A 24,168-nucleotide genomic window follows, 5' to 3' on the forward strand; every position below is an offset into this window, starting at 1 on the left:
CAGCGCGACCGAGGGATTCCGTGCCCCCCCCACTCTAAGTGACTGTGGGCACCCCCTGCATTAGGGAAGTGAGGTTTGCGAGAGGAGGTCAAAGGTCAGCACCTTCCACAAACTATAAGGAGCAGGCTTTGGCCCAGCTGGCTCCCCACCTGCCTGCTATGAGGGTGACGCCCGTGAAGAACACCCGTGTCCCATGTCCCGTGTCCCGTGCAGGAGCAGCCTGCCTTGCTGAGCAGCGCGGAGGCTGGTGCGCATGTACGCCCCCCGCACCCTCCGCCTGCCGTGTACCCCGTGACTCTGAGATCCCTCGCAGTGCACGCGGCAGGTGCAGGGCACTAGCTGGAGCCGAGGCCTGGTCTGCCAGCTCCATGGGGCCCGAGTCAAAAACACGGACCCGCCCTCCCCTGGGGCCCTCCTGCCGGCCAGGCCCCGGAGCTCCGGGACTGTGGCCTGTGCTGCGGCCCGGCCGCCTGCGCCTGCTGGGACCCTCTGTCCGGCTCAGGCACCTCGGCAACAACTCCTGTCCTATCATCGCAGACGTACATGGTGGCAGTGTGGCCTGGAGAAAGGGAGGGGCCGTGCCCGGCGGGCATCTCCGCCAGCTCTGCAGCCCGCAGCCTGGCACTCCCTGTGGCTGTCACTCACGGCCGGGAGCCCGGGGAGCGTGCAGCGCTCAGAGGTCATTCCCGCCCGTGGACCGGGGGCAGATGGCAGCACCTCCTGCGGCGGCGGAGGGCCAGGCGGGAGAGAGGGACAAGCGCCTGCGTGGGCCACGCCGACTGTCTGCCCCGCCACGCCGACTGTCTGCCCCGCCACGCGGATTGTCTTCCCTGCCACGCGGACTCCTTCCAAACCCGTCTTCTCTAGGGCTCTGAGGCCGTGACCACTGGGCTATTCATCACGGAAACCACGTTGCTGCCCCGCTTAGAGGGTTTACGTGACTTCACCAAAGTCACTGAGTCACCTACAGGTCAGGTGCCTCCACTGAAATGGGCGTAACCAGTCCTGGAGACGGGCAGCCAGCCTGGCCTTTCCGGGTGCACCGAGGTCCGGAGCCCGGGTCAGAGGCCGGCGCCACCCTCCCGTTGGGCAGGGGGAAGGGTGATGCGGCTACAGGCCCATCTCTCCACGGGTCCCCCCAGCCCCGCTCTACAGCTGCAGAGGTGCCCGCGACCACGGACGAGCACTCACTGGAAGGCGTGCGCCTCATGCCGGCGGCCGGCTCGGCCTTCTTGGGCTGGCTGCTCAGGGTCTTGCCTTTTCCCGCAGCCCCGCTGGATGCGAGCGGGGGCTTTTTACTCTTCAGCTGTGGGAACAAAGAGAAGCAGCTTAAAAACAAACACTGAGAACGCTGGTGCTGGTCTGCGACCCTGTCAGCAGCATCTAGCACCCACAGAAGCTCTCAGGGAGGCGGGAGACAACTCGGCTTCCAAACCCGGGGAGCTGGGGCGCCCCGGAGGCTGTGTTTCCAGCGTGAGGGGCGCAGGACGCCCTCGGCAGGAAAGCAGCCGAGACGTGTGCGCTGAGAGCTGCGATGGAGAGGCGGGCACGGGGGGGGGGGGGGGGCAGGGGGCGGGGGGGGGGGGAGCGGGCAGCTGGGCTGAGGCGCTGGGAGCCTGTGCTTGGGCGAGGAGCGGCCTCCTTCGGGGGCTCCCTGGGGGAGCAGGCCCTGCAGCTGGTTTCTCTGCCAGCGCTCCCTGGGGACTGATACCCCACGGGGGCAAATAACTACGCTTTTCATTGGCAGGGTCTCAGGAAGGAAGCGAGAAGTGCGTGCCGTAGAAACAGCTTAAACTACATTTGACCAACCACAGGTTTTAAAAATTCCACAGCATCGCTACTTCCTGGATGGCTGGGCCAGCCAGTGTATTTACTCAGCGATGGACAGTCCTGTGTGCAGCGAGTGCAGCTGGCGGGAGGTGAGCTGTGGTGTCCAGGCCCACACTCCGAGGTCATGCCCACCTCCTGCGCCGTGGGCCGGGGCCTAAATTCGGCTCCGTCACTCAGCTGCTGAGAGAGCCACGACCCCTGAGCCCCCACTTAGTAACCACCGGACATCTAACCGCCATAATGTCCGGCCTTCAGGTTCACAGGACAGACTCTGAGCAACTGTCGTCAAAAATCAGAAGCAAACAGCCGGCTGGTGTGGCTCAGTGGTTGAGTGCTGACCCATGAACCAAGAGGTCACTGAATTGATTCCCGGTCAGGGCACATGCCCAGGTTGTGGGCCTGATCCCCAGTAGGGGGCATGCAGGGGGCAGCCAATCAATGTTTCTCCCTCCCTCTATCTTTCTCTCTGAAAATCAATAAAAACATATTTTTTAAACTCAGAAGCAAACAAAAGCTGCGCCGTGCTTCTGGCGAGAGCCTCGGCTGGGAGGACTTTGGAGTGCCACCCGATCTGAAATCCCGGGGCTTCCCTGGCGCTCGTCACTTTGTAGCGATTCCCCCAACACGGGGAAGGCGGCCATCTCTCCCGTGCCATCTGCTCCAGGGGGCGCTCGCACACAGGGCGCAGGGCTGTGCGCAAAGTATAAGTCTTGGGCCGAAAAAGCATGAAAACACGTCAGTATTTGTAGTGAAATGTTACCGTCTGCTACAGAGATGAGGTGGGAAACAGTCTGACGGCAAGGCTACTGACCATTTGGTCACCGATAATCCCAAATCCTTATCACCTACTCGGTTTCAGGGAGCACTCTTACCACCCGTTTGGGAAAAGCCCCACAGCGTCCGTGTACAGATCAGGGCCCACCTGTGCTGACGTTTAACGGAAACAATAAAAACGTGCAGCTCTAGACTCTTCCGCAAAGTTTTACCGTCCCTGTCCCTTTCTAATCTCTGCCTTAGCAAAATCCCCTGGGATACCCCAGGACCGGAAAGGGCCAGGTGCAGGGGAAGCGGGGCCCACAGCAGGGACGGGGGGGGGGGGGGGGGGGGGGGGCGGGGGCGGGGCAGGGGGGGAATACGGAGGCAGCTCCGCTGTCGACTGCTTTCCCCAGGTGCTCTCGCTTACTACAAGTGGGCGCCATGGCCAGACTCGGCAGGAGGGCTGTGGCCAGAGAGGGTTCGAGAGGAGAGAGAACGCCAAGCTGTACCTGGGAGCCGAGCCCGAGAGACGCCCTCCCCCACAGAAGAGGTGTTAGTGACAGACGGGGCGGAAGGCAGCCCGCAGGACGTGGGCTGCTGGTAATGGTTACAGGGCAGGGTGTCGGCAGGCGGCCTAGCAGCCCTCCTGTCAGCAGGCGGGTAGCGCGCAAAGATTTCCGGCGACGGCAAGTTATCGTACAGGGCCGCGTTATCGTACAGCACCGCTGCTCCCGGGCCTCCGCCTCCGCGGCAGGAAGCGGCCGCGCCCGCCGTCGGGGTCCACTGCAACACACACAGCTGCGCGGTTAGTGCCTCGGCCACAAGCAGAGCAGACGTTAGCGGGATGAGGACGCGGCGTTAGCGCGGGACACGGTGTTAGCGTGGGACGCGGCGTTAGCGCGGGACACGGCATTAGCGGCGGGACGCGGCGTTAGCGTGGGACACGCGTCAGCACCCACCCCCCCGTGCCCGCGGCTATGAGGCACACACGTGCTGCAGGCGAGCTGATCCGCGAGACCTGCCCTGCTGCTGGGACTTAGGACAGCCTCTCCCTCCCTTAAACTGCCCCAGTCGTTGGCTTAGGGAGTTTTTTGTTCTGTCTGGTAAAGCAGGAAAAAAAGGGCTGATTTGACATTTCTTTAGATTTCTTTAGGTTTCGGGAGTCCCCCAGATCCAAGAAGCAGAGCCACATGCTTGCGGGGAAGGAATGCGGCTGGGGACCAGGGATGGGGCTCGGGCTCCGCCCAGCAGACGTGGGCAGGGCCCAGCGAGGCCCTTCTTTTACTTTACGGTGATCACTGGGTTCTAGACACTGTCTGGAGTGCTTTCCAAATCCCGCCTCCTCCAGCTCTCACGGGACCTCAGAAGCAGGGGGAAACTGAGGCAGAGCTCACAGGCGGTGAGGCAGAGCTCCTAAGCCCAGGCGCTGCCTCTGTGCCCCGCCCGTCCCCGGGGTTAACCGAGGGGCATCGGTGACAGTGACGGGTTTATGGGGACTGGGTGCGCTCAGGCCCGCAGGGACGAGGTCGCTCCCGGGCATCCGCAGCCCCTCCGCTCTGGGCACCTGCGCTCCGAGGCTCTGCGGGAGGCATCGCCTGGGCCCCTGTGGGCAGGAGCTGGACCGTCCCCTGCGCGGTCCCCGGGCGCTGGGGCTCTCCACGGGCGGCCTGGCAGCGCCTCGCCCGGCCCCGTTCCCTGCCCCCTGCCCCCACTCGCAGGGCTGATTAAAGTGCCGGAACCAAAACAGCCTTGAAAGGAAATCCAATCATCACAGAAAAGAGGAGGTTCCCAAGCAGAAGTGACGTAATGGCACTATTTTGACAAGAACCTTCCCCTCAAGGACTAAAATCGCTACAGGCCGTTGGGGAACAGGGCATTGAAGATACATTCAACCCGGAACTCAGCACCTCGCAGAGCCATTCAGTGTTAAGGTCTCCGGACGGCTCTGCGTGTACAGAAAAGGGAGGAAGGTTAGCTCCTGTGTGGCGCTTATTTCCCCGTCTATGTGCCCCTCCCGCTCCCGCCTGCCAGCCGGTAACCACAGCCTTGGTTACAAACACAGGAGGAGGCTCAGCAGGCCTCGCAGCAGGCTGTTCTCACTCCTCGCCGCCGCTGCAGTGTGTCTATTTTGGTGATGCTGGGACCCAGCTACGAGCTAAAAATAGGGGGACGTGCAGATAAACGCGGACGTGAGCGCCTCAAAACGACAGGTGCACATGTGTCCGGGGTTATTACAGGGTCTAGACTAGACTGTATTTTCCTAAAATACCAAGGGACTGAGTCACACTGAGACGCAGAAACTCACAGAAGTTTCTGGTTAAAAGTGGGTGCGCGCCCCCGTGTGTGTGTGTGTGTGTGTGTGTGTGTGTGTGCGCGCGCGCGCGCGTCAGAGACCCTTCCTGAGACTCACTAACGCCTGCGCTGGGCCCCAGGGGACCCCGAATGGCTGAGTTACTGAAAATGAACCGCTGACCAGTGCGGTTTGGGGTCAAAAGCGCGAACTTCATAAAGAGAAGAGCAGTCCTCCGAAGACGGCCTGGTCCCAGGGCCCAGGGCGCAAGGAACTACCAGGCCGCCCGTGGAGAGCCCCAGTGCCAGGGGACCGCGCAGGGGATGGTCCAGCTCCTGCCCACAGGGGCCCAGCACGATGCCTCCTGCAGAGCCTGGGAGCGCAGGTGCCCAGAGCGGAGGGGCTGCGGATGCCCGGGAGCAACCTCGTCCCTGCGGGCCTGAGCGCACCTCCACCAGAACAATGGGACAGGCTGGGGGGGGGGGTGCCTATGGCTCCCCACCTCCTCACCCTCCGCCCTGGGGAAGGTGTGGGCTGGGGAAGGGGGAAGGCCTTGGAGAGCGACTTAGAGGAGGAGTGGGTTTCCTTTCTCTACAGCTGCCTGAGACCAGGGCTGGAGGCGCAGACCGCTCACCCTCTGGGGGCGGTGCGGACAGGGCCAAGGCGCTGTCAGAGGAGAATGGTGGCTGCCCGAGCGCGTGGGCAGGAGAGCAGGCCCACCCTGAAAACGCGGTGCCTGGACCAGGCTCAGGACCACCCCCAGGTGCTCTGCAGGGGCTGCCCAGCCTCTCCACGGGGCGCCGGAGGGAACGGGATGGAGGAGGAGACTGGCTGGACACGATGCTTTCCCCCTTGGCCCCTCCCCCCGCCAGCCTCAGGCAGGACCCCAGCCAGAGGACCCTGCAGCCCCGCTGGGGTGTCAGAGAGTCTCCCTCACACCCTCACCCATGACCACCATGGACCCCAGTATGCACCTCCATCTGCCCTTGAACAGGCCCTGCCCGGCCCCGGTCCACTCGGTTCCCCTCCCACCCCTTTCTCACCCACTAGCCCGGAGGCTCTTTAAGGACAACGGCAGCATCTCATCCCTTCAGTGCTCAGCCCGCACAGAGCTGGACACAGAGGACAGGGAGGAGGGGGGAGGGAGGGAAGATGACAGGAAGGGAGGGAGGGGGGAGGGAGGGAAGATGACAGGAAGGGAGGGAGGGGGGAGGGAGGGAAGATGACAGGAAGGGAGGAAGGGAGGGGTGACCGGGGACTGGAGGAGGAAGGGGGGAGATATGTGAGAATCTAGTAAGGAGGGACAGACTGCTGGGCAGGGTCCCAGCAGCCCGATGGGGGAGGGGCTGGGGGAGAAGGCCATGGCTCCTAACCCGATTTTTAGTTGCTCATACAGACAGTCCTCGGGTCACGTCGGACTCGACATATGTCATTTCGTGGTTACATCACCATCTCTCATTTTTTTATAAGAAAAGTTCCGTCATAGCGATGTGTGTGCATATGTGCTTTGTGTTTTGGTATTTATTTCCCACAAGTAAAGGTCAGGAACTGTTCTCTTTCTTTTAATTGTCTTTACTGTGTCAGGTCATCCCTGCTGTGTGTGTGCTCCATGTGAGGGCCCAGGTGCTATGGAGGTGGGCTCCGACTCACGGCGAAAATGTTTACGTCGCCGGAGGAGCGGATCCCCCACGGAACCCGGGGACCTGCTGTGCTCCTGAGCGCTGGCGTCCGGGACCCTCCCGCCCTCAGGGAGCAGTGGGCTCCGGTCCGCCTCGGCAGGTGTGGGTTTTATGGGGCTGGAGAGCAGGGAGCTGAGCTAACACCCTTCACAACGTGAGAGGTGAACGGGTAAGCAGACACCTACAACACCGGCCGGGCTGAAGAATACCAACGCACACCCTGTGCGCCTGCCTCCAAAGCCGCCGCTCCCACGGGGCCCACTGGCCCCCAGGGCTGGGGTCACGGGCAGGACGGGCTGTGAGCTCTCCCTCCCGTCCACGGCTCAGCTCGTCCGTGACGCCCCGCAGGACGGCACCGAGCCGCCGGATGTCCCTAAACGGAGTAATGGCGGACACGCCAGCCAACGCTTACTGGTGAGTTCTGCTCCTTACACGGGGGACACAAAACACTGACGAGGCCTCGAAACGCCCCTAAGGCCACACAGCACCTGCTCAGCACCAGGCACCGCCTGCTCCCCAAGGCCCCGGGGGAGAAGGCCTGAGACTGTAGCAGGGCCAGCGTCTATGGCAACATTTCCTCCCTTTCCCACCCTGCCTCCCTTCCTGCCTCCCTTCCTGCCTCCCTCCCTGCCTCCCTGCCTCCCTCCCTGCCTCCCTGCCTCCCTGCCTCCCTCCCTCCCTCCCTGCCTCCCTCCCTCCCTCCCTGCCTCCCTCCTCCCTCCCTCCCTGCCTCCCTCCCTCCCTGCCTCCCTTAACCAACTGCCTTCCCCTGCCTCCTTCCCTCCCTCCCTGCTCCCTCCCTGCCTCCTTCTCTCCTTCCCTCCCTCCTGCCTCCTTCCCTCCCTCCCTCCCTCCCCCCTGCCTCCCTCCTTCCCTGCCTCCCTTAACCAACTGCCTTCCCCTGCCTCCCTCCTTCCCTACCACCTTCCCTCCCTCCCTCCCCTCCCTCCCTCCCTCCCTCCCTCATTTGCCTTCTATGGTGCTTGCTCAGCTTGTGTGTCCCCCGGGAAATGACACCTCCTGGTAACTGACAGTCACCACACTGTGACTCACCCAAGGCTTGTACCCTAACGTGTTCTCCTCAGTGTTTAGATTAATGAGCGACATGGAACACTGAAGGAGAAACTGCCTACGGGGTCAAATGCAGAGTAGGACGGACAGCTAGTCAGAAACAGGGACGGGAGACGGGATGGCGCTGTCCTCACGGGTGGCGGGACCCGTGGTCCGACAGCGGCCGCTCCCTGGGGCCGTGCACTCACCGAGCCGTTCACGCAGGGGGCGTCGTCGTAGTGCAGCGCCGTCCCGCTCGGGGTGGGCATAGCCGTTGGGGGTGCCCCCGAGGTAGGGGTTGGTAGAGATGGACACGCCTGTTCATGAAGCTGAAAGACAGGACGTGAGGTAACGCCTCCCGCCGGGCCGCGAGTCTGGCCTGAGCCCTGACCCGATGCTCGGCCGTCAGAGGTTGTGGGGAGCCTCAGTCCGGGCGGCACCGGAGCCGCCGCCGCACACCCCACCTCGAGAACCGCCAGGGCAGCACGGACCTTGCCGGGGCGGCCGCAGTGCGTGCTGGGTACACCATTCTTATCGTCAGTGATCTAAAGGCCTCTCTGGCCCACTGTCTGTTTTTGTAAATAAAGTTTTATTGGGACACAGCCTTGACCCTTCATGTAGGCACCGGCAGTGCTGCTCTGAAGCTTGTACACGCCTCCTTCAGGGACCAGACGCCTGCAAAACGGAAGTATTTCCCGCCTGGCCTTTTCCGGGAGTGTGCGCCCGGCGCTTCGGGTTTTATTCAGCAGCGTTTCTCGAGTTCTCAGTGTCCACTCAGCGTCACCCGCCCCGGACAGCGCACCTCCACTCCTGCCCGTCCGGGCTGCCTGGGAGCCCTGACAATGGGCCCCCTCTGCTCAGAGCATCCAACGCTGTGCGGTGGCCGGGGGGGGCTCTGGGGTGCGCACTTCACGTCCCCGAAAGTCCCAGGCGGGCGCCCTGACGGCTGCTCTCACAAGGGCCGCCCGCCTTGGGGCCTGACCCTCCGCCTGGAACCCTCTCCAGAGCCCCTCCCTTCCTGAAGAGCCCCGAGCACCCACATACGCCGCCCTCCCCCTCCGCACTGTCCTCCCGGCCCCTCCTGTCGCCGATCACCGCGGAACACGGAACTACATCCCACTGGCCGCTGTCCCCACCCGAAGGCCGGCCAACCGCACGGCCGGCTCTGCCCGTCCCCATCGCCGCGGCGGGCAGGGGCCCTGGGACAGCGGCCGGAGCGGCTCGCGGAGGCGCTGAGTGGGTGAGAGGAGAGGGTCGCTGTGAAGTGCCGCCTGCCTGGGAGGGAAACACCTGCGAGCACCCTCTCCTGGCGGGGAACGCAAACAGGCTGGCGATTTTAAAGGACTTTGTTTCCCCGAGGAGCCCCCCTTCCTGTGGTCCCGGAGGAAGGGGGAGAGGAGGCAGGAGGCAGTCGGGCAGCGAGACCGGCCTGTGCCGGAGCAGGGCCAGCAGGGCTCAGGGCTGGGAGCCTCGGCAGCTGGCAGGAGGTTCTCCGAGGGAGTACTGCCCTCTGCTGGGGGCAGGCGGCTGTGCACGCCTGGCTCGGCCCAGTGCTCTGACTCTAATTTATAAAATAGCTCCTCTTGCTTTTTTCTGACAAAGAAATGTACACGGCCCCTCTACATTTAGGATACATAAAGTATGCCCAGGAAAGAGAACATTTAAACATTTGAGTTTTGCACTGACCAGTTTTCTGATTTGTTAATAAATATATATCTAAGGTGGTCTCATTTAATGACTCGTTGGAGGGTATGTGGGGTAAGGCACCACGCACACGTTGTGTCATGAGAGGCAGTAACGGGAATGAGGGAAAAGCCGGGCCGTGGCCAGTCCTTTCCGTGCCGACCCCGCACAGGCAGCACGCCGCACGGATCTGCCAGGTGTCGGCCCTCCCGCAGGGGGACCTCACGGCAGGGCCGCGTGCTCGGTGTGGCTCCGGCTCTTGGCGCTGTGCCTAGCGCTCCCCCGGGGCACAAATGCCAGGAGGAGCAGGGACCACGAGGGCCAGGACAGAAGCTGACCCGCATGGGAGAGGCCCGGGGGCACCGGACTCCGGGACGTGAGACTGAGACGTCACAGACACTCGGGACGTCCCGGCTGGAGGAGGCCTTCGCCACTTCCGCCCGCCTCACAGAGTGCCTGGGCCCAACCGGTCAGAAGACGGGTGCTGTCTTCCGCCGGCGCCCCTTCTGCTATAGCAGCTCAGCCACACTGAGAAGCAGGAGTGAGACCAGAGGCCACGTGCCACGTGCTGAACCCCAAACACGGGTCACTCACGGGAAACACACTGTGGGAAAATACACCGACACAGAAGTCCCTCTCCTCACCACTGCCCAGGGCCCAGGTCAGGCCATTAGGCCACTCACACTGTCGTGCAGCCGTCCCACCATCATCTCCAGAACGTTCCATCTTCCCACTGACACTCAGTCCCCATTAAAGTACTCCCTCCCTCACCCGGGGCCCGGGACCCCCTCTACTTTCTGTCCGATAAACTTGTCTCTACGGGACCGCCTGCAGGTGCGTCACCGTCTCTGTCCTCTGGAGTCCGGCCCATCTCACTGAGCGTCATGTCCTCAGGTTCCTCCATGTTTTGGGAGAACACATCCTATCTAATAAAGAGCTAATATGCTAATTAGCCAAACAGCAGAACGACCATCCAGATAACCTCCGGACGAAGCCGGGGCTGCTAGGGCGGGGCAAGCTGGGGCTGCGAGGGCCGAGCCCCTTGCACGAATTTTGTGCACTGAGCCTCTAGTTCTCACATAATGTCCCAGCGATTCAGATGAGAAGCAGCTTCCTGTCAGCTTCCTATCCCTCTGTCCATACCGACCCTGCTTTCCATTGTCCTCGTCGTCACTGTCACCATCACCGGCACAGCTTCCCCGGAGCCCACCAGCAGGGCTCGGGGGGGGGGGGGTCAGGAGAGAATTGCAGAACCCGCCCTGCAGCACGCACCCACGGCCCTCCCTCCCGCAGGCCTCGGGACCTGTCTCAGCAGCCGGGCCGCACGGAGACCCCCCATGACCGCCCTCCTCAGACGCGTCCCTGCGACCTGGGGAAGAGCCCCTCCCTGGCTGCCGTGCGCACAAGGAAACAGTGGTTCCTGGGAACCTTCATCACCCTGGCGGCTGCCTGTTCTAGGTTTGGGACATTGTTTCCTCGTTAAGTCTCCTCTCTCCTGTTTCCGAGGATGTGGAGACCCAGGAGGAAAATCGAACTTTGTTGCTAATGGACATCTATGCAGCTGTCAACGCAGCAAAGGTTCCTGCAGCTGTGAGCTCCTCACCTGCATTTTCAGGGCCGCACCCACACTCCCCTCCCGGGGGGCCTCCCGCTCGGCGTAGGAGAGTGTCCCCACTGAGCACGCGGAGCCCAGCTGTGCTCTCGCTCTTGGGGAGCACGCGTGCTCAGGGCTTCCCCAGGGTGGGCCCACTCCCCGACGGCACGGCGGGCACGTGTGGGCTGAGGACTGACCACGTCCACACCACCCGCGAACCGCCAGAAACTTCCCTTCACGCTAGAGGCGACTTGGCGAAACCCACCCCCCGGTCTCACGTTCCTTAGAAAGCCACATTCGGTGAGGTGTGCTTCAGTGACAAGGGGTTAGGACTCACTCAGTTTACTTGCACTCTGCCGACCAGATGGACTGCTATTATGGAGAGCCATGAGGGGAAACAGGACGGTCAGTCCTTGACAGGGTCCTGACTGTCACACAGAGCGGCCCAGTGAGGATCAGTGCTGTGTGCTGGGAGCCCTCTCGCATTGCTGGGGATGGCCGGGCAAAGCTGGACCAGGCTGGCTCCTCTGTCCAGGCTGCTTAGCCGCTGCGGTGACGGGGCGCCCGACGCCTACTGCGGACCAAGGTATCGCCCCTCAGCCCCAGAGCGTCCTGGCCAAGCGGCCCGTGCCCACAGGCTTTCACAGGAAAAGTAACCCCCGTGCTTCATCAAAGACGCCCCTGCGCGTCCGGCTTTCCTCCCACCGCAAGCGTGGCGGTGCCGAGGCCACGACAGCAGGGCGGCTCCGCCGGTGCCCGCTGCATCTGCACCTCTGACGCCGATGGCGCGACAGCAAGACGGAACCCTCCGACGCCTGCGAGGGCCTGCACCCGGGGGCCTGGGGGCGGTGCTTGAGAACTGCAGCTATAATTGTCTTTGCAGCAATATGTTCAAAAAATTCATGGTTCAAAGAACATTCTTGTATGCAACAGCCTTTTTACAAAATCACCGTTTAAATTGTAAAGTACGTGATTAACGGCTTCAAAGACAGTCCTCACTACAGCAACGTGTGCAATCACTTCTGATTCGTAGATTGTTGTCCCCCCGCCCCCGCCCAGGGGTCAGCCAAGTACAGCCCACAGGCCACATCCGGCCCACTGCCTGTGCCCGCAAATAAAGTTTTATTGACACGGTCACGCCCACTCGTCATGCCTCAGTGGCTGCCTCTGCAGAGCTCAGTGGATATGGAACGGCGCACAAGCCAGAACACTGACGAGCTTGCTTTCACGGGAAGAGCCTGCCAGCGCTGTTCTGGGAAAACGAGGGTTAGAAGGACGAGGCTTTCACCAACGTCTGGGTGAACACGATGCGGGCCGCTCTTCCGCTGTTTCCCGACACACCCGTGGAGGGGAAACGCTGAGGAAACATCGCATCCGCCCCGGCGCCCTGGCCTTACCAGAAGGTCTGCTTGGCCGTCTGGATGATATTGGCCGACATCTCCACGTCGATGTAGTCGTAGTGCAGCGCGCCGGGGTCTGTGGAGGACCCCGTCTCCGCCAGCAGGACCCCGATCCACCGGCCCATGTCTTCCGAGGACGCCGCCTGTGCGGTGAGGGGAAGCGCGTGTCACTTGATCAGTGACGAGCTGCATCGGGTTCAGGGTGTGGGCACAGAGCCCACACAGACGGGACGCGTGGGACCCGAAGCTCGTGCGAGTGCGTCGCGGAGGGAGGGGAGGGCTGCCGAGCCGCGGGACCCGCTCTGTGTTCAGCCGAGCCTTGAAGCGTAATGACGAGACCCAGGACGGGAACCGTGGGTCCTACGGTGCCTGCGCTACTGGGGGGAGGGCACTAGGGTGCAGGGCGTGGAGCTTTCTGTTAGCGAAGGCTCCGCCAAAGGACGCTGTGGACAAAGCCTCGCTAGCCTGACAACAAAATCTGGCCCGGAAAAGCAGCGCCGCCTGCGCGGGCCCGGCCCCCAGGACGGCGGGGGGCGCGCTCCCTGCGGGCCGCGGGCTCCCGTAGCCGGGCCGTGATGGCATTTCCTTCCCTTCAGTCGAGGCATCAGCTCGTGCTTCCTTCCTGCGGCTGTGCTTACGGAGGGGCCATCGTGGCTCAGGCACCGGCTGCTGTGGGTGCCGTTTTTCAGGGCGTTTACTAGTAAAATGCTCCCAACCCTGAACCTGATCTCCATTTGCAACCTGAACTACATCTCACGGTGCCCTAACCACTGAGCCCGCCAGGCCAAAGCGGGAGGTGGAAGAGGCGGCTGAGGCTGTTAACGACCTTTCCTCCTCAGCGAGCCGGCTCCAGGAAGGCAGCACGGGATCAGCCGCGCACGGAGCCAGGGCTCCTGGAAACCCAGGTCTCGGTGCCCGCACACGCGGCTCACTGGCCACGGCGTCCGCACACTCACTGCCTGGAGCCGCCACGGGCCCCGCAGGACGAGGGGGGCCAGCGCCCTCTGGAGGCCGTCCCTGCGAGGACGTTCTGCTGGAAACACTGAAGCACGGCCTGGAGGGGGGCGACCAGGAGGTGCCTGGGCCGAAGCTCACTGCAGGGCTCAGTCGAAGCGGGCGCAGGGCGCTGGCCCAGGACCCTCAGGAGGGGCCACGGCGAGGACAGCAGAGACGGACACACGGGCAGAGGGCGGGGGAGAAAAGGGCGTGACGCAGCGGGCGCTGTCAGCTCAGCAAGGCGGGGACTCGGACCGGGGCAGCGGCTTCGGGAAGGAAGGCCGTCCTACCTCCAGCACGGCCACCTCCTGCCCGTTGCGGAGCAGCCGGAAGGTCAGGGGGTGCCTGGAGTCCAGCCCCGGGGTCACCTCGCAGCCTCGGAGGGGAATGGACACAAGGTGGGTCTTCAGGTCGGTCCTGTCCTTGTGCAGGATGAGCTTGTTGTCCTTGACCCTGCACCAGCGCTCCCGCCAGCGGTTGTTGGAGAGCACGTTCAGGTGGCCTGCGGCGACAGGGCGGCTCAGCTCCGGGAGAGGGGCTGGGCGCGGGCCACGCACCAGCTCTGTCTCACGAGACACAGGGCAGCTACGCCCACGGAACGGACCCCACCGCGCCGCATGCAGACGCACACGCACAGGAAGGGCGTCCCGGGGCCAGTGAAGAGCTGTCCTTTTGAATCCCCTTGTGGATCTCACATTACGACTTTACTCTGTGAAATACTATGTGTACGTGACACACGTCTGATACGTTTATTCTTCATAAGGAAGAAAGCTCTATGTAAAAGCCCAGTCAGCTGTGAGGGCCGACCGTCCAAGCAACGGCGTGAGGACCACGAATGCCGCCTGTGGCTTCGGCCCCAGCTGCGCCTGAACCCGGCTGAGAGCCACTTTTCGGACACTTGAGAAATGACCACCAATTGCAGCCATCATCAGAGTCTGCGGGCGTGAATGACAGTGGCCTGGGGCCCAACGTGACATCCGTAAGGAGGTCTGAAGACCCCACGGCTCTCGAGCACCCGAACCTGCTGGGGCACAGGGTGGCCCCTCCTGAGGGACCTGGGCCAGCGCCGTGCCTGGAGGGAGAGGCTCGGGCCTTGAGGCGGGAGCTTCTCCAGCCGGGGAAGGCGGGATCTGGCCGGGAGACATGAACACTGAACCATCAGGGACCCAGTGACAGCCGACCTGGACTCCGTCCTAGGAACCTGGCCCCGATGCAGGTGGCGGAGCCCCGACGGGGGAGAGGGAGGGCAGGGGCTGTCTCGGTGCTGCCGCACACACGTTAACACGGTCCTGGCCCACGGCAGCCGCTCAGAAAATATGGATGAAACATGATGCGGCAGACGGTCACTCAGTGAGACGGGGCTGACACTGGTCTGGGACATGGAGCAGCATGAGAAACTCTGGCTTTATTACTTTAGCGAGAGGAATGGCTGATCACAGTGCCTTCATGTCTGGCCATGTTCATACCCGGCCCTCACAGGCCAACAGCCCCGCACTCTCAGTTTAAACGCTTAAAGGAATTCGGGAGACCTTCATGGGTCAAACGGGAAGAGCCACAGAGCTCAGGTCAAACCCCCGCAGTCTCCTAATAAGCAGTAAAGGCTTAAAACATCTCCCCACGCAATCTATCACCAGCCTGACTCCCAAGAGCCCACGTGACCAGAACGAGGGGCCGCGACTCGGGGACAACACGCGCAGCTCAGGGGGCTCCCGCGGCTCAGGGGGCTCCCGCGGCTCGGGGGGCTGGCTCAGGGGGCTCTCGCGGCTCAGGGGACTCTCGCGGCTCAGGGGACTCTCGCGGCTCAGGGGGCTCTCACGGCTCAGGGGACTCTCGCGGCTCAGGGGGCTCTCACGGCTCAGGGGACTCTCGCGGCTCGGGGGGCTCCCGCGGCTCGGGGGGCTCTCGCGGCTCAGGGGGCTCCCGCGGCTCAGGGGGCTGTCTTACCACAGGTGGGCACGTCCTCCTCGGCGGAGGAGGTCTGCTCGTCAGTCGACGGCTTTTTCTTTCCCAACCCGATGATCTTGGTGATTTTTTTCCCAGTGACTTTAGATACGGTCCCCTTGCCCTCTGATTTGGAACTTTTTTTCCTCTTGACTGTCAAGAATAACGACAACAAAAAAGCATGTTACACTATGGACCTGACATTGGAAAGACAGTAAAACACAGCACAAGTCACAGCCAATTTACTTTCCCCCCATCTTACTTATGGAGCCCCCGGTGCAGGCCGGCCTTTGGGGACCTGGCTTACGCCGTCGGAGTGCTGACTCAGCACGTTACCAAGGAGCCACACCGGTTAACTCCTCCACGTGTGCTGGGCTCGCCGGGACAAGGAAGCTTCCCCGGGACTAGTGCCAAGACCTCAGTTCCCGGTGCTCGATGGCGGCGGCACCAGCAGGTTAGTCACGAATCCCCCGGAACGCGGTGCACTGGCGCACCACGTGGGGGCTATCATGCGCCTTGAACGCAGGAGCAGGAGCTGCAGAGTCACCCCGTGGCTCGGACCGCAGGGGCTGGACCTGCCACGCGATCGAGGGGTGACACGGTGAGGAGCTGTGTGCGTCGGGGCTTCCTCGGCAGCCAGCCATCTGTCTGGGTCACGAAGGGCTGGACGAAGGGACCCTGACTGAGCCCTCAGCGCACAGTCCAGAGCGAGCCGCAGAGCGGAAGGGAGGAGAGACGGTCAAGTGCAGTTTAACCATGAACTTCCTGCAGGAACTACTCATTGAGTGTCTGCAATATACAAAGCATCGCGACAGGCAACAAAGTGTCTGAACCAACGTCACCTTTTCAAAACACGGAAGGCGGCTCTGCTTTCAGAAAGCCCAGGCGAGTGCTGGGTGGGGTACATTCGCTCCCGCGCACAGAGAGGCGCACTCGCTCCCACAGGGTCCCTGGGAGGAGAAGCCGCGGCGTCGGCTGCGCCTGGGCATCCCGGCAGGAGCCTGAGATTGTACGCTGGTCTCCTCCCGGGCAAACCTCAAAGATAGGTTCCTGGCTGTGGTTACACATAATGTGGCCTGTGGACGACAGAGAATGCCTCCCACCGAGGAGCTTCCCACGCGGAGGACTAAAATTACGCCCAGACGCGTCTGTAGAAAATCACACGGCAAAGCAGAGGCCGTGCCTCCGCCGTGACCCCTGTCATATCACCACAGTGCGGAGACCTGTTCCAAGACCCCGCGGCTGGCGTGCTGCGTGGTTGCAGGGGACGGCGTTGGCCTCCAGCGGCAGCGGGCAGATGCTCACGGGAGCCGGTCCCGGGGCAGGCAGAGGCTGCGAGCTTCCACGGGGCAGACTCCCTGCCCCACAGACCCCCTCCCAGCCCTGCCCCCACGCTGGGGAGGAAATCACACATCGGAAAGGGCTTGTCTTCAGCAGCTCGGAGGAGCTCTCAGGAGTCAGTCAGAAGAACAAACAACTCACTACACATACGGGCAGAGGATGAGAACAGACTTTTCACCAAAGAGGATGCCTAGACGGCAAACCAGCTCATTAGACTTGGTCAGCGTTGCTGGTCACGGGCAGGTGCACGGTGAAGCCAGCTGCACAGCTGTCCAACGGCCAAACGCCAAGACCAGCACGACAGAGCGCCGCCGCCACGGCTGGTGAGCGGGCGCGTGGCCAAGCACCCTGCTCCCGGGTATCAGCCGGGAGAAAGGAAAACGTGTCCACAGCGGCTTCGCTCCCAGGGCGCCGAGCTGCCAGCAGCCAGCCCTCTCCCGTGGGTGCGGGCGAGCTCGCCGTGCTGCATCGCGCTGACCTCCTGCTCCAACCCTGAGTCCCTGCACGCGGTGCTCCCCACACCTGAGGCTGAGCCAGGAAGCCAGCCCGAGAGGCTCCGCGGTGGACTCCACGCACAGGACGTGCTGGGAGGACAGAACACAGACCCGCAGCGGCCAGGAGCGGGGGCGGGGACAGGGGCGCACAGGAACACCTGGGTCAGAACTGTTCCAGTCTCGCCTGTGCGGATGGTGACCCACCACTAAGCGTTGGTCCAAACGCAAGAACTCTATGCCAACCAGGGTGCCGTTCACCGCGCTGACGCACACGCCACCGGGCGGGCTCAGCCTGTGCCCCCCAGGCTCACACAGCATTGTCCACCGCAGCCAAGGGGCACACAGATGTCCCCCACAGGTGACTGACGGCAGAATGTGGTCCGCAGCACAGGGACTATTGCGCAGCCTCAGAGCGGAAGGGGATCTGACCCCTGCTGCCTGGGCGGCCTTGAGGGCAGTGCGGTGAGCGAGGTCAGCCAGCCACCCAGGCAAGCGCTGTGTTCCACTGATGCGAGTCCCTAAGGAGTCAGACCCACCGAGGCAGCGGCGCCACCAGGCACCGTGGCAGTGGCGGCAGGGCCTGGGAGAACGGGGAGTGGAGGCAGTGTTTAATGGGACAGTTTCGGTTTGGGAAGATGGAAGGTTCCGGAGAGGATGGTGCACCAGCTGCACAGCAATGCGAATGTGCCTAATGCCACTGGACTGGACACTTAACAACGGTCAAGGTGGTAAATTTTTGTTATGTGTATTTACCACAATTTAAAAGCATTTCTTTAAGTGCGAGTAAAATACATCTGCAGAAATTCTTTTTAAAAAAAGGACTTCAGAAACATGCACGTCTGGCCTCCGCATTTGAAAGATGGGGAGCTGAGCGCATCAGGGAAACGGTCCCGAAGGAGCTGCGGCCGCCGCGGGGTGGGCACGTGGCTCCGCTCATCACCACAGCCCTTCCCGGAGGACCACTTCCCGGGACAAACCACGTGAGGAGGTGCCTGCTGAGCCACCCAGTTAAACTCCGCCGGGCACCGTCGGACCACAGGAGCCCTGGCCCCGGCCGCAGGCCAGCGGAGGCCCAGAGGGCTCCTGCTCTCCAGAGGGCCTTCTCGGATCCGTCAGTGCGACCAGGACGGTGACAGGCGCGTGACCGGACCTCTGAGGAGACGTGCCCGCAGCCGGAGCTCGCAGAACGGGCCGCAGGGTTTGGGATTCTGGTCTCTGCTTCGGGCAGAACTCACCTTGCTCTTTCCCGTTGCACACGGCGACTCCATTCTCCAGGACACCCTCCCCGTCCGAGCTCGGTCTCTCCGAGGACAGCTTCTGTAAGGAAGATGAGGGCGGCGTTATTCTTACAACGGTCACGTTGGCCAAGTGACGTCACGGATCGATCCAAAGTTATCTCGAAGCAGAAGAACGTGGGCCAAACGCTCAGCCATCCAGGACAGCGAGGGCTCAGCGGCCGCCGGACCACCTGGGTGCCCGTTACCCAAAGCTTGAAAGACACCAAAAGAGCGAAGAAAAAAGCCACCGAGGTAACCAGCACACGCCACAGTGCCCTGACCCTCACCTCACCCTCTCACAGTGATTAAAAAATATCAGGGCTACAGAAAACTCCCTCACCAAGCCACATCGCTTCCAGAAATAAACACTGCGTCGCCCATTTAATTTCCTCCCGTGAATAATGGGCAAGTGTCGAGTATGTGACAAATGTGCTCAGAAGCAGCACACAGTCAGGCTGCCGTCAGACCCTCACGGGCACCGGAGCACGTGCCCGGCTGGTCCAGCACCGGGGGTCGGGCAGCCAGGACTGTCCCTTGGCGTCTGAGGCAGAGGAGCATGGGGGGCGGCGGGGAGGGCCAAGGGGACATGGTGACAGGCGGAGACTGGACTCTGGGCAGTGAACACACAATACGACATACAGATGACGTATACAGAATTGTACACCTGGAACCTACATGATTGCATTAACCAACGTCACCCAATAAATTCAATGAAAATGTTTTAAAGCAGCAGCACTGCTGAGAGCTGGAACCCCGGCATTCCAACCGGGAGCTGTGGTCACAGCCGAGGGCACAGGCTCCAACCCTCCCAGATGCCCTGCACTGGCCCCCATGCCACAGGGACCGCCAGGCCCAGGCGGATGCTGGGACATGGGCACGCACACGCCCCCTCAGGAGGGGGCCGGGCTGCACTGGCCGAGGATGGCAGGCAGTGTCTGCATCGTGCCGCGGTGTGGGCCGGCCGTGGGAGGAGCCGGTGGCATCCCTGGGAACCTGGTACGTGCCGACCTCCAGTGACAGAGGATGAGGGCGGGTGCTCCCAGCTCTCAGGCGGGAAGTGCTCCTGGGAACCAGGTCAGCAGGTCTAGGCGGGCACAGCACAGCCCCTGAAACCACGCTAAGTGCAGGGTGCCACCATCCCGTGGGAGTGGGTGGGGGAGAAACCCTGATGCACTGCTGATGGGAAGTGAAACCGGACCAGCCTTTCAGGATAGCTATTTGCTTAGCAACGTGAGTCAAATCCTAAAAAACACTTCTCCCCGTTGGTCTGGTGACCTAGCTTCTAGGGGTCTCTTTTCAGGCAACAGAGAAGCAGCAAAGACTTATAAGAGATGCCACGTTATTTTAAATGGCCAAAAAATAAGGAGTTAAATTTGAAGGTGGCGGGGGGGAGTCATATGATAGTAGAGTCATATGATTTCATATTATTCAGCTGCTAAAAGTGCAAAAACGGTTGTTGCTTGTTACTAGTTTTCAAAAGCCTGGAAAATTGGTAATAATATAAAGGTAAGCAAAAAAAAAAAAAAAGGCAGCGTAACATTTTTATGCATCAGAATATCTAAACTATAACAGAAAACACGAGCAGGAAAACTGGTTAAAATGTGCGCTGCTGGGAGGAGCTGCATCCTCCATGTGGTGGGTTCCCGGGTGACCTCATTCCTGCTATTTGTGTTTCTCTGAACTTCTTGAACTTTCCATAGCAAGCAGGTATTCGTTCGTGATATGAATAAGAAAAAGAGAAAGAAAGAGAGAGGCCTGCAGCGTCAGGATGAGGGCTGAGACAGGGTTAATTTTCTGTGTCAACTTGGAGGGTGTTTTTGGATGAGACTAATTTTTTGTTGTTGTTAATCCTCACCCCAGAATATTTTTTTCCATCAATTTTAAAGCGAGTGGAAGGAAGGAAGGGAGGGAGATGGAGAGAAATAGAGAACACTGATATGAGACAGACACATCAACTGGTTGCCCTCTGGATGCACCCCAATAGGGCCAGGGATTAAATATGGAGCCCAGATATGTGCCCTTGACTGGGACTCAAATCTGTGACCCGTCGGTGTGCAGGCCAACACTAACCACTGAGCTCACCAGCCAGGGCTGACATTTAAATTGGTGAACTCTGAGTAAAGCAGACGGTGCCCCCTACTGTGGTGGGCCTCACCTCGTCAGTTGAAGGCCTGCATACCACTCCAAGGCCAGTCTCCTGAGCGAGGGAGAGTTCTGCAGATGGCCTTCAGACTTCACCTGCTGGCCTACGCTGCAGACTCTGAACTTGCCATCCTCCATAATCACATGAGCCAATTCCTTATGATAAATCTTACACATAAAAAAATTCCTTACATAAATCATATATAAATACACACACACGCACATATACATATACATAAAATACATACACGTACATGCACACACACACCATTAGTTGTTTCTCCGGAGAACCTTGACTCAGTAAGAAGGGACAAGAAGGATCTGCTCACTGGCAGGGCCTAAACAGGGAGGCCTCAGAGAGCTCCTGGGACACAGCCAGCTACAGGAACTGCGTGCAGACAGCCAGGGGTCTCCGTGGAGAGGAGATCTGTATAGGGACCATCAGAGCGAGCTGGGCGTGTGGCATGACAGTGACAGCTTCACACGTTTCTGACAAGAAGGGCTGGCCCTGCCCCCCTGCTGGGCCGTCACTGGGCGCTTCTACGAGGAACATGGGCACAGAGCAGCGGGCACAGGGAACGCAGCCTGGCCTGCTAGGATACAGCTTGGGCAGGGCGCTCGCGCAGTGCCTGCTGTATCCCGGAATACACAGACCTGAGTTCAGATTCCACGCTGCCATGTGACAGCCAGGTGACCTTGAGCAAGGCCCTGACACCTCCCGTCCACTTCTTCACCTACAGTGGGGAATAAGACGGCCGACCACGCAGCCGTGAAGCGGCCAGTTCAAGCCTCGCGCCGTGGGCGCCGGAAACGCACGGAAGCAGGATGGCCGTCTTCCCTGTGGTTCCCAGCTGGCCGTGCGCTCAGGGAAGGCTCAGGGACGGACCGAGCCTCTGAGGGAGGCCCACGCTCCCGAAGCAGCACGCACCCTTACCTTCTCCAGCTCTGCCTTGTGCACCGGGGAGCCTGGCGGCGGGGGACACTCGGCGTCCACGGGCCCACTGCAGCCACTGTACACCTCGCGGATGACCTGCAATGAGCGGGCGTTGCTGAGTGCATCCAGAGACGGGGAGCTCCACGGGGGAGGGAGCCTGAGGTGAGCAGAGGCACGCGGCGTGGCCGGAAACCCGCAGGTCACGGCCGCCGGGCCACCGTCTGTTCCTTCAGTCGCCCACTTACGGGCTGTCTCCCCACTCCTGGCGCTGACCTAGGTCCTGGGATGCAAGGGAACACGTATGTGAGGGTTCCGCTCTCACGGGGCTTCCGTTCCAGGAAGCGTGAGGTGCCATCGTGAACATTGAGCGTCACCAGGAAATGCAGGCAATGGGACAGCGAAGAACAAAGTGGCCATCAGCTGCAGGCGTGGCTGACTTAGAGCAAGAGGCCAAGAGAGGCCTCGCTGGGAGGACACTAAGCTGCGTCCCCAGCCCCCCTGAGGTCGCCACGGTCCCCTCCGACCCGCCTGAGGAACGCCGGGGGGGGGGGCGGGGCGGGCGGGGCTCTGACCGCTGGGGGTAAGCAGTACATGAGATAAGTCCTGGGTCAGCGGGGCTCACATTCCGCCCATAGAAAAGTGAGCAGGCGAGTCTTTCAAAATGTCTCCGTTCCTTTTGGAACTAAGCTGCCATTTGAGTTCAACCCAAGCGCCTCTGGCCAGAAAAGCCACGCCCACGTCCGAGAGCAGCGGCCCTGCAACTTGACCTCAGCAGCGCCCGCTCCCTGGTCTGCGCTGCTGGGACCGCGGCCAGGGACGCACAGGCCGCGCGGCCAGCCATTTTGCTGCTCAGCTGTTCTAGGAAAAAAAGAAGAAAGAAGAAAGAAGAAGAAAAGCCACACAAAAAAAGAAGGAATGTCCACATTTGAGACCAAAACAGGAAAAAGAGAAAGCAGCAGCCGGAGAGCCTGCGCGGTGTCTCTGTCCCTGGAAGCTGCCAAGTGTCTCCAAGGGGAGCGGGCGGCTCCATTCTCTCTCTCGCTAACGTCACTCCTCTTTCTAGCAGGCTTTGGCTTCCTCCCCTCCCCAGTGTGCGCACCAAGTCTTTAGTTCAGAAGGCAAAGTTTCATTTGATCTCAAAACAAGATTTTGTCTTTTCTCTAGGGAGCGCTTTTCAACCTTTCCACCTCCTGGCACATAAACGGATTACTGAATTTCTGCAGGCCCCAAGGGCAGGCAATCTGACAAGAAAATAGGTACAATTTTGATTCATTCACTCGGGACGGCCATTGCCGTGCTGGCTGCTGTCGTGTTCTTACGACCATCTCCGGGAAAGGCCGGGCCCTGACTGAAGGCTCCGATGGCCCCGGGGTGGCGGCTGCTCTGGGGAAAGAGGAGAATACAAGGGGACTCCTGGGCGCTTGTCACGGACACTGGGGGCTAAGGCCCAGATCTGCCGCTTCTCCAGCTTCCTCCATGGTGGGCTGAGCAATCCCCTTGGGCCTTACCTCCTCCCTCCAGGAGGAGCACAGACCCGGGGGCTCTGCAGGGCGGGCCTCTGGCGGACCCTGCGCTCTCCGGTCACAGCCTTAAATGATGACCGTGCGCAGTTAGATAAACCAGCGTGAAGCGCAGTTGTTCTGCGGGAAAAGGCTGACCCAGAGACCGTCACGCCGAGCTGCCACGCACGCAGCAAGCAGCTGCCTCTCTCTGCCTGTGTCAGGGCAGGCGCACACAGCCCGGCCGCACAGCCCCGCGCCCCTGCCCGCCTCCTGGTGCGGGCCTGTGGGCGGGTGTGACCACGGAGGACAGTGCCCTTTCTCTCAGCGAAGCAGGACGCGTCCTTCCAGACTCAGCTCAGGTCTCACATGACCAGGAAGCCCGCTCTGCCCTCCCACGGGGGAATACGGTCTGGCTGCTCTCCACGCGCCACACCAGCCACGCGTCCTCCGTCAGACGCGGGCCCGTGCGCGGCATGTGCAGTCTGTCCTGCTGCAAGCTGTGCTCATGCCCATGTGAGGGCTGCGCCTCCTTAGGCCAGTTTGCACGCCTCGCTCAAGTGGCAACTGAAGAAAGCGGGACTACAGAAAAAAGGAGGGGCGAGGAGGCAAACTGCACAGGAGACTTCCTATGGGAACAAAGGGATGAGTGAACAGAAGCAGAGAGGCCGGCCCTCACGTAGTCGGCGTGACAAACCGCCCAGCCCTCTGCTCGGTGCTGGAAATCCTCAGGGAAAAGGGGCCGCAGCACCAACACAGCCCCCACTGTCCTGTCACTACACAGTGTCACACTCGCCCCAGGTCACCTTCTGTCCCTGGCTCTGCTGCTTCCCACCAGGTCCCATTGGCCCTCAGAGGTTTGGGGAACCGAGGAATCCGAGGCCACCGGATGAGGACACTCAGCCATCCAGCTCACGGACCACCTTTCCTGGTTCACCGCACATCTGTAACCTCGCACATCTGTAACCTCCACACCTGGGCCTCCCTCACTTCTTGCTGGAGCTCACCTCCTGCCAGCACAGTGTGCAGGGTCCGCATTCAGGGCACCAGAGACCCAGACAGCCTGGGCCACACGAGGGTTATTCGAGGCACCCGGTGTCATGAGATGATTCACCTTTCCCCAGACTAAGCCTTAGCGATGCCCCAGGCACAGAGAGAGGACCAGGAGCACCAGCGCTGCCCCTGTTCTATGGCCCAGCGCTCTCCCCCTGTTCTATGGCCCAGCGCTCTCCCCCTGTTCTATGGGTCAGCGCTCTCCCCCT

At 61.5% G+C, this 24,168-nt stretch overlaps 1 protein-coding gene across 1 annotated transcript in view; it reads right to left on the reverse strand.

The window, feature by feature from the left end:
• The window catches only part of AFAP1 (actin filament associated protein 1), a 77,196-nt gene that overhangs the window by 7,011 nt on the left and 46,017 nt on the right, over window positions 1-24,168 (reverse strand). Inside the window, 9 exon segments of the mRNA XM_079774771.1 lie at window positions 1,192-1,306; window positions 7,815-7,865; window positions 7,867-7,917; window positions 7,919-7,934; window positions 12,280-12,425; window positions 13,569-13,780; window positions 15,223-15,372; window positions 18,290-18,371; window positions 21,408-21,503. Coding sequence (XP_079630897.1) covers window positions 1,192-1,306; window positions 7,815-7,865; window positions 7,867-7,917; window positions 7,919-7,934; window positions 12,280-12,425; window positions 13,569-13,780; window positions 15,223-15,372; window positions 18,290-18,371; window positions 21,408-21,503 — 919 coding nt within the window.

The sequence above is a fragment of the Cnephaeus nilssonii genome, assembly GCF_951640355.1.
Source record: "Cnephaeus nilssonii genome assembly, chromosome: 1".
NCBI lineage: Eukaryota > Metazoa > Chordata > Mammalia > Chiroptera > Vespertilionidae > Cnephaeus > Cnephaeus nilssonii.